Source organism: Capsicum annuum, chromosome 9 (assembly GCF_002878395.1).
Source record: "Capsicum annuum cultivar UCD-10X-F1 chromosome 9, UCD10Xv1.1, whole genome shotgun sequence".
In the NCBI taxonomy this organism is placed as follows: domain Eukaryota; kingdom Viridiplantae; phylum Streptophyta; class Magnoliopsida; order Solanales; family Solanaceae; genus Capsicum; species Capsicum annuum.
In genome coordinates, this window is record NC_061119.1 from 70,391,481 (window position 1) to 70,401,661 (window position 10,181).

Genomic DNA, 10,181 nt, shown 5'->3' on the forward strand with positions numbered 1-10,181 from the left:
CCAAGAAATGGAATTTCCATTATGGAAATAGAAAGTAATTAACATGGATTTCACTATCACTCTCCCTCGATATCAGAATTAATATGATTTGGTTTGAGTCATCATAGATAGGATGACCAAGTTGTTTCACTATTTTCCAGTAATGACTAACTTTTTATCTGAGGATTATAGGAGGTTGTATCTTCATGAGATTATAAAGCTGCGTCGGGTGCCTATTTCTATTATTTTTAATCATGGAATGCAGTTTACATCTCACTTTTTGTGATTATTTAAGATAGGGTTGGGGACTAAGGTTAGTCTGAGTACTACTTTTCACTCGTACATTGATGGGAAAGAAAAAATGTCTATTCAAATATTGGAGGATATGCTTCGAGCGTGTGTGATTGCTATGGTGCTAATTGGGTTAAGTATCTACTTCTGGTAAATTTTCATTACACTAATAACTATCATTCTAGCATTGGGATGGCCCCTATTAAGGCATTGTATCATAGGAGGTATAGATCTCCTATTAGGTGGTTCTACTTTGGTGACACAGATATGTTTGGCTAAAACTTGGTTTACCAGGTCTTGGAGAAGATAAAGGTTATTCGAGATAGGCCTAAGGTTGTCCATGTATCTATGTTGAGATAGTGTATAGGTAGTCCTTCATCGATTATTCCTTAAGGAGGATTGGTTATCTCAGATTATATGTTTTATGAAGAGATCTCGATTGAGATCGTGGATCTACAGGTTCATCAGTTGCGAACCAATGACGTGGCCTCATTTAAGGTTCTTTGGTAGAACCATAAGGTGAAAGAGGCTACTTTCGAAGCAGAAGAGGACATGAAGTCTAAATATCCATTCTTCTTTTTTGCTCCCAGGATTCATGAGAAAGGTATGTATTCTCCATCATATTTTTATTTTCAAACTTTTTTAAAAGAAAGATTCATTTACATGAATCTTTGTTTTATAACTTAGTTGAAGGTTAGAGTCGAGATGTTGGGGTGTAAATCATGCTCGTACTTCCTTGTTCAATCATTCTAGAATGAATGATCCAATTGGGGGAGAATTTAAAAACCCGGTGTTTTGACCCTTAGATCTTTATAATCAAAGGCATGTTGCTCCTTCATTGTTATTTCCATCTAAGGCAAGCTTTATGAATGGTTTTCAAGGCATAATTATGGTATGATTATGGATTTTGAATATATGTTGGAGGTTTTTGGTAATAAATGGATTGGTTATGGTTTCCCCATGTTTAAATTATGGTTTTCATATTTTAAGGGTGGTTTTAACATGTGGTTGCATTGCTATGGTTAATTGGTACTAGGTTTCTATTTTGAAAACTATATGCCCTAAACATGTTTGATAAAATGCCTATGCTAATATTTTTACTAAATTGTTTAACTTTCATTGAAAACTTTGCGAAGTAAAAATAGGTAATGGAACCCTAACTTGTTTGGGTGGTCTTTAATGGTTACATGGTAAGGTCTTGATAGTCATGGTTATGGATTAATTGGAAACACTTATGGGGTACGTGGGAATCCCCCAAGCAAACTTAATAATGATCATTTTGTGGGGTAGATGAGAATCCCCAAGCAACTTACTAATGTAATCTATGTGTATATAGGAATTCCTACATTAAAGAGGATGACTAAGGACATTGCTTGCAAGTTATGGTCGGTATGACGATACCGCTACTTATAGCCTTAGTTAATAATAAATGGAATTGGTGGTTTGGTTGTGTCCTATTAATTTTAATAGGGCAATAATGGCAAGGTGTGATGGCTAACAATGAAATTGTGAGTCCAATAGACGGATATTGGATTCTCATGTTTGCCAACATGAGGATTGGTCATGGTGACCTCTAATATAATACTTATGAGGTACATAAGAATCTCCTAAGTTACATTGGTATATATGTATCTTGTAAACCCAAAGGTACACCAGAATCCCCTAATCCTATGGTATCTCCAGTTCGTGTAGCTATATGTATGAGGGCTCATTCAGGGGGTAATACTGGACCTATATATCCCATGGATTCTTCTAGGACGGTTAAGCTATACATACCCAGGTTAATGTTTTTGTGGAATGCTATACCTGGTTCCTTCTCCCGATATGGATATATATATATATGTATGGTTGTGTAAGCATATGGTTATTTACTTTGTTTTAAAGGTAGGTATTACTTTATCCTTATCCTGAGTACATGCTAGAATTCACCCGCTAATCCATCTTCGGGCGTTGTATCTCTACACAATACAAGAAATAACCACTGTACTCCCCCTTCTCAGTGATCGGATTAAGGATCAGTTTGTGTTGGATTGATGTGGTGACATTCCATATTCCGGAAGGCTCTATTTTATGTCATGGATGTCCTTGCATACTTTGGTCATTTTGTAGACTATGGTTTTGGCTATGGTCGAGGGCGTGTCCCGATCGTATATTGTTTAATTTTTGGTTAGAGGCTTTGATGAACTACTATAGGTTTGTATGGGCGGAGTCAACAGTTGTGTCATCCTTCGCATTGGTATTTTTATTGTGGCTAATTTGGTATGGCTTAATTTGATTAATGATTGTTACATTTTGTTTTGTTTTATGTATATACACATATTGGGTTATTTTCTTAGTTTAGTTGGTTGTTGGATATTGACTTGGTTAGGTTGGTTTAGGAAATAGACCTATACCAAAGTAAGTATATCTACAAATATGCTATCTTTTTATATGTTTGGAATTCAACCGACTCAAGTTATGTGTTTGAAGGTTAGGTTGGGTATCAGTGGTGATCCCAGGTCCTGGTTGGAATTGGGATGCCCATCGTGATAAGGCCCTTGTTCGGGTTAAATCAACCTCCTACAATACTAGGCCTCAAATGCATCCATAACAATGCTAGAGTGATTACTATTGTTGTAGGCAAATTCTATGAGAGGAAAGTGGTCCACCCAACTACCACCAAAATCAAATACACAAGCCCGAAGCATACATTCCAAAGCTTGAATTGTCCTTTTCACTTGCTCCTCCATCTGTTGGTGGAAATTTGTACTAAGGGTTACCTTAGTCCTCAAACCATACGGGAATGACCTCCAAAAGTGAGATGAGAACTGAGTACCCCGATCAAATAAGATGGAAACAAGAGTACCATGCAACTTCCCGATCTCCTCAATAAACAACTTAGCATAATCCTCTGAAGAGAAAATGGTCCTCAATGGAAAGAAGTAAGCACACTTAGTCATCCTATCCATGATGACCAAAATAGAATCAAATTTCTTAGGAGACTGCATAAGACCAGTAAAAAAATTCATATTAATTATCTCCTATTTCCACACCAGCAGCTCAGTCTCTTGAGTCAACCCACTGGGCCTCAAGTGCTCCACCTCCACTTACTGACACACCATGTACTTAGCCACAAAATTATCCACATCCCTCTTTATATTATTCCACCACTTAATCTCCTGAAGATCATGAAATATTTTTGTCGAACATAGATGAACTATATAATGCACCTCATGTGCTTCAACAAAAATTTTCCTTCGTAACCCATCAATATTTGGAACATATAATTTACCTTGATACCTCAAGATATCATCACAATCGATCTCAATAATTATCACCCTCTCCCTACTTACATCTCTCTTGATTTACATCAAGATTGGATCCAACATCTGCTTCTCCTTCACCTCAGCACCAAGAGATGACTTCGCTATCTCTTGAACAATTTTGAAACTATAAAAGACGTACCACAAGATTATCCAAATGGCGAATATCATTTAGAAAATCCCACTTCTCCTTGTCCACATTAGATAAGCTTTCCATGGACAATCTACTTAGAGCACCAGCAACCATATTAGCTTTACCTAGATAATAATGAAGACTCAGGTCATAGTCCTTGTTCTGCTTAGAGCACCAAAAACTCATGTTATATCTTAAAGACCGCCTTTAGGACCCAATATAGTCACTAAGAGTTCTCGTTCATATAATTTGGGTTGACTATTTCCCCAACCGTATTTATGGATTTGATAATCCGAGTGTTTAGGACTTATTTGGATTCCTTGGTGATCGAGAAGAGCATACAGAACATTTAAGGATTGTGTTCTAGACTTTCAGAGATTATGTTCATTTATCCAAGTTCTCCAAGTGTGAGTTTTAGGTTGAGTCAGTGACATTCCATGGGTATGTGGTGCCAAAGGATGGTATTATACTGGACCAAAAAAAATTGAGATAATTCATGATTGGGATAGATCTACATCTCTGACTGAGTTCTTTAGCTTTATTATCTTGGCCGATTTTTATAGGCGATTTAGGAAGGGTTTTGCTATTATTTCATCCCCTATAAATAGATTGACTAGGAAGGAGGTTCCTTTCTGATGGTCTGAGGAGTGTGACTCGATCTTGGCAAGTTCAAGGGTTTCCTTACTATAGTTCTTGTTTGAGCTCTTCCTATTAAGGGAGAGACATTTACTATGTTTTGTGATGATTTAATTATTGATTTTAGCTGTGTATTAATGCGGTTGGGTCTTGTTATTTCTTATGCTTCTAGATAGCTTAAGGTGCATGAATGTAACTACCCCACTCATGATATGGAGTTAGAGAATGCAAATTTTGCGCTTAAGATTTAATGGCATTATCTTTATGGTGTGCATATAAGATTTTTACCTATCATCATAGTCTTCAACGTCTTATGAACTAGAGAGAGCTTAATGCTAGACAGTGTAGATGGATGGAGCTAGTTAAATTTTATTAAATTTTGATCTTATATCATTTAGAAAATACAAATATGGTAGTAGAGTCCTTGATTTAAAAGACAGTGTGTATGAGTAGCTTGGTTTGTATTCCTATTTCTCATAGGTTGTTGGCATGGGATATTCTGTCCTTAGCCAAATTGATGGGTTGCCTTGGTATTTCAGATCCTAGGAGGATTCTTGCTAGTGTTGAGGTGAGGTCTTCACTATTTGAGAAAAGTCCAGATCATCAGTTTGAAGATAGTAAGATTTGCTACTTTCATGATCACGTATTAAGTGGTGAGTTTGAGAGAAACACTATAGATTCTGTAGGTGTTTTGATATTTTATGTCCATATTTGTGTTCCAAAGATCAAACATGATCTAGTTCATTTTGCATGAGGTTTACAGCTCTAGATATTCCATTCATCCCGCACAACCAAGATGTATAGACATTTGAGATAACATTAATGGTGGAGTGGTATATAGAGAGATATGGCAAATTTTGTAGCTTGTTGCCTATATTGTCAGTAGGTAAAGGCCGGGTATTAGAGACCAAGTGGTTTGTCTTAGAGGTTGTCCATTACTAGTGGAAATAAGAGTAGATTAACATGTATTTTTTAGTAGTTTACTTTACACTTCCCATGGTTCTGATGGCATTTGGGTTATTATAGATCGCTTTATGAAGTCAGCATACTTTATTCCTCTTCAGATATCTTTATGTGCTGAGAGATTAGCCTATATCTATGTCTGAGAGATAGTTTATTTGCATGGTATTCCTATTTCTATTATTTTAGATAGTTGTTCTGTGTTGACTTTAAGATTTTGGAGAACTTTTTAGGAGGAGTTGGGTACTCAAGTGGATCTTAGTACATCATTTCATCTATAGACAAATGGTTAGTCGCAGCATATTATTTAGTTCCTTGAGGATATGCTCCAAGCCCGTCTTATGGATTTTGGAGGCAAGTGGGAGCAACATTTAGCCTTGACATAGTTCTTATATTACAACAACTATTATTCGAGGATTTAGATGGCACTTTTTGAGGCTTTCTATATGATGTGCTACCTTTGTGTTAGCATATTTAAGGCTTTAAGCTTGAATTAATTATAAGTTCCTAAGTAACTATAGTTGTTTTTTATTGTATTTCATGTGATTTTGTAGTGAAAGTCAAGACGTATGAAAACCTATGAAAACTATGTCAAGAAAGAATTTTTTCGTGAAGTAGATATGAAGCTGAGCTTTAAAGATATTAGTTGATGACTTTTCTAATAAGTCATCAACTTGCTGATAAGCTATTAGATGAAGTCGTCACCCATGGACAGAATCTATATGCTGAAAAAGTTAAGTTGACGACTTTTCTAATAAATCGTCAACCTATTGATAAGTTAACAGTGAAAGTCATCACTTGTAGGCATATCATAGATGATGGAGAAGTTAAGTTGGCGACTTCTCGAATATGTCATCAACCTGTTGATAGGTCATCAGAAGAAGTCATCACTTATAGACAGAATATAAGTGTTGGAAGGAGCTGTTGATGACTTGACTGATAGGTTGACAACTTGTTGATAAGCCATAAAGTGAAGTCATCAGCTATAGTGAATAATATCTGGATTTTGAAATTCAAATAATGAAGGCTTTTGGTATTTATGGAAAATATTAGGTTTTCATTGGCATCTTAAACTTATTCACAAACAACATTTTTTAGATTTTGCTTTCTTAAGTTTAAATACTATTTTCAAAGTATTGGTTTAGTTTTAGGGATTCTCATTTGAACTTGAAGGAGAACAATCTTAAATTCCATCTTTTGTAAGTTAATTGTTTGAATTATGTATCTAATGTATGACATCTCTTTCTATTTAATGAGGAATCAAATACCATAACAAGAGTTGTGGGATCTATGAGTATTGTTTTATCAATTAAATAGTTTGCAAAGATTCGACTGACTGTGGGAACATCTTGATAATTCTAGTGTAATGGATGTTTTCTATTGGTTGCAAACAATATATTAAGCCTTAAATTGGTTTGGTTGATTTAAGAAATCAATTAAAGGAAGGGAATTATCAATGGGGATTTGAAAATATCAGATTTTCATCTAGTGGTTAATGCGGTAATAAGATTAATCAACTCGAGATGAAATCAGCTTGACTATAAAGTTTTCCTAAGATTGAAAGAATTAGTAAATCTAGATTCTAAGTAGGTTGCAACGCTTGGATGAACCATCAATAATGATAATTTGTTGTTTCCCTCTTGTCATAAGAATCCAACTCTATAACTATTGTTCAATAAGCATAAATAATCATAGTGATCACAACTCTAGTTTTACTACATCATTGATTTGAAATATTGAAATATTGATTTTGAGTTGCTAAAACAAAGTGAACAAATGCAATTGATTTATTGATAACCCCCTCCCCCAATTAAAGGAAACTACTAGCTATTAGTCCATTAAAGCACAAATAGCCTTGATTAACATTGTATTTCCTGTGGTATTTGACCACAAACTATTTGGGTTATATATTTGATAACGACTGCTTACTCTCTCATAAGAGAGGTGTAATTTTGGTGTATCAAATTTTTCCGTCAGTGCTGGGGAATACGGTTGTCAATTAAGTATATCTGTGATAGTTTACTTTTAGTTAAGTTTCATAAATTTTACTTTCATTTGTTATTTTGGATCACTACAGGCTATTTGTTGTATATGCCATGAACCAGAAGGTTAGGAGAACCATTAGTACCTACAACCTAGAAGTTTAATTGATCAGGAAAATGACTGATCATCAAGAAGTAGAAAGATTAGCCTATTTGGCTAATGCACAACTCAATCAGCAAAATGCTGATAACGCAGATCGGGTGGCAATTGTATATAATGATGACCTGAGGGATGATGATTTTATTGATCCTGCAAACAAGAGAAGTGTAGAGAATATAACTGCACTAGCAAATCAAATCGGATATTTAGAGGGAGAGCAAACTGTCAGGCTGCTATACAGTTTGCCCTTTATAATGATAATGATGATGATTTGGATGAATCTGGTGCCGCCGAAGCGATTATTCCACCACCATTAGCACCAGGGGTGAAGTTCAACGTCACAAGTACTATGATATAATTGATAAACCTCAAGGGGTTATTTGGTGTACTTTTTGGAGATGACCTGAATATGCATGTGGTAAAATTTATTAATATCTGCAAATCCTTTGATAATCCTGGAGTGGGGCAGAATGCAATCCATCTATGGCTATTCTCATTGTCTCTGTATGGAGAGGCAACACTGTGGTTGAATAAGTTAGCCTCCGATGCTATTAAAAACTGGATGCAAAAGAAGCTTTTCTAGAAAGGTTCTTTTTGCCTTCCGAAATGTTACAGTTGAGGGATGAGATTATTAATTTCATGTAGCTGCCAACTGTGGACAATCCTGCGGGAAAGAGCATTCATAGACTTTACTTTTACTAAGGTTGGGGAGATTCTGGAGAGAATGACTAAGACAAGTAGAGTTTAGAATCCCAGGAATTCTGTGGTAGAACGTAATAATGTGTCTAGTGGGATTTCAGTTGAACAACATAGGAGAGAAGAAGAACGTGATTAAGATAGGGCATATATAAAGACCTAGATAGATTTTCTCACAAAGCATTTGCTACTCAGGAAGACAGCAAAGGTGAAAGTTATGGGGTCTCAAAGTAGGGGAGCTGAATCAAATTCTGAGGAGGAGGCGAACTACTTAAATAATTAGAAGTATTTCCAAGGTAATAGACAATGAAATAAAAGTTAAAATTACTATGAAAAAGCAAGTTATAGAGAACGTGACCAAGGTTGTTGGAAAAATAAGAATGATAGAAGTGGATTGTATGTAACTCCTGGTAATCGTGACAATTCTACTAATAGTTCCAGTAAGATTTCGATAGAGGACATGATGGCTAAGTTATGGAAAGGGGTAGAGTTGACTGATGCTGGAGTAAGGAAGATGAATAGTGATTTGTCATCTATTATTTAATGAGTTGACTCACACTCCACATCTATTAAGCAACTGGAGAAACAAATGAATCAACTGTCTCCATCATTCAATAAGAGTAAGAGTGGAACATTGCCAAGTGATACCGTGCATAATCTGAGGAATGACAACTCTTGCATGGCTATTACCACGAGAAGTGGTAAATTGTTACTTGGCCCTTGTATGGGAAAACTTGTGATAGATGATGCAGTGGAGATAGAAGCAACAGCAGAAGAAGAACACCTAATGGAGTCAGAGAAGCTGGAAAAAGTTTATGACCCATCTAAACAGAAATAGGTTGATGATTTAGTAAAAGACAAGGGGTAGAAGGGAGAGGTCACTGTTATAAGAGTGAAGAAAGTACCTCCCCCATTCCTGTACAAATTTCAAAAGAAGGTGGATGAGACTAAATTTACCAAGTTCATGGATATTCTAAAGCAGTTGACAATCAACAATCCTTTGGTTGGGATGCTAGAACAAATGCCAGGCTATGCTATGTTTATGAAGGATCTTGTGAAAAAGAAGCGGACTGTGAGATATGAACCGGCAGATAACTTGAATCATTGTAGCGCCATTACTACAAGATCATTAGTACAGAAAAAGGCAAACTCGGGATCATTCACTATTCTATGTACCATTGGATCATTCAATTTTACAATGGCCCTTTGTGATCTTGGGGTAAGTTTAAATCTTATGCCACTTTCGGTTTTCAAGAAGCTGTGCTTGGGAGACACTAGACCCATCAATTTGTGGCTTCTAATTACGGATAGATCGATAAAAAGGCTGGTTAGGATTCTTTATGATGATCTTGTTATGTTGTCCAGATTTATTTTCCCAGCGGACTTTGTAATCCTAGATTGAGAGGTACATTGAGAAATACCCATAATCTTTGGTAGATCGTTCTTTTTGCAAATAAAAGTGTATTGATTGAAATGTAGACCAATGAGCTAAATTTTTGGCTCAATGATAAAGAGGTGTAATTTGGACCTAGTATTGGAAAACCTATGATAGATGATGTAGTGGAGATAAAAGCAGAAGTAGAAGAACAACACCCAATGAAGTCTAAGAAACTGGAAAAAGTTGATGACCCATATAATAAAAACATGTTTATGATTTAGTGAAAGTTAAGAGGAAGAAGGGATAAGACTCCTATTACAAGAGTGCCAATAATACCTCCCCCATTCCCACATAGATTGTAGAAGAATGCGGATGAGACTAAATTTAGCAAGTTCATGGCCATGCTAAAGTAGTTGATAGTCAACATGTCTTTGGTTGAGGCGCTAGAACAAATGTCAGGCTATGCTAATTTTATTAAGTATTTTGTGACATAGATGTAAAATGTGAGATGTAAAATGATGGATAACTTTCATCATTGTAGCACAATTGCTTCAAGATCGTTAGTGTATAAGAATGAGGATCTGGGAGTATTCATTATTCCATGTACCATCGTATCATTCAATTTTGGAAAGGCCCTGTATGATCTTAGGGTAAGTATTAATCT

At 35.7% G+C, this 10,181-nt stretch overlaps 1 protein-coding gene across 1 annotated transcript; it reads left to right on the forward strand.

Moving 5' to 3' along the window:
• The first annotated feature begins 9,103 nt into the window (after positions 1-9,103).
• Positions 9,104-9,541, forward strand: LOC124887083. The gene has a single exon (XM_047396264.1). It carries the CDS (start codon positions 9,104-9,106, stop codon positions 9,539-9,541), a length of 438 nt encoding a protein of 145 aa, XP_047252220.1.
• The last annotated feature ends 640 nt before the right edge of the window (positions 9,542-10,181 follow it).

Bases quoted from the DNA above. Each gene is read 5' to 3' on its own strand.
- LOC124887083 (XM_047396264.1), top strand. From the start codon at position 9,104: ATGGATATTCTAAAGCAGTTGACAATCAACAATCCTTTGGTTGGGATG.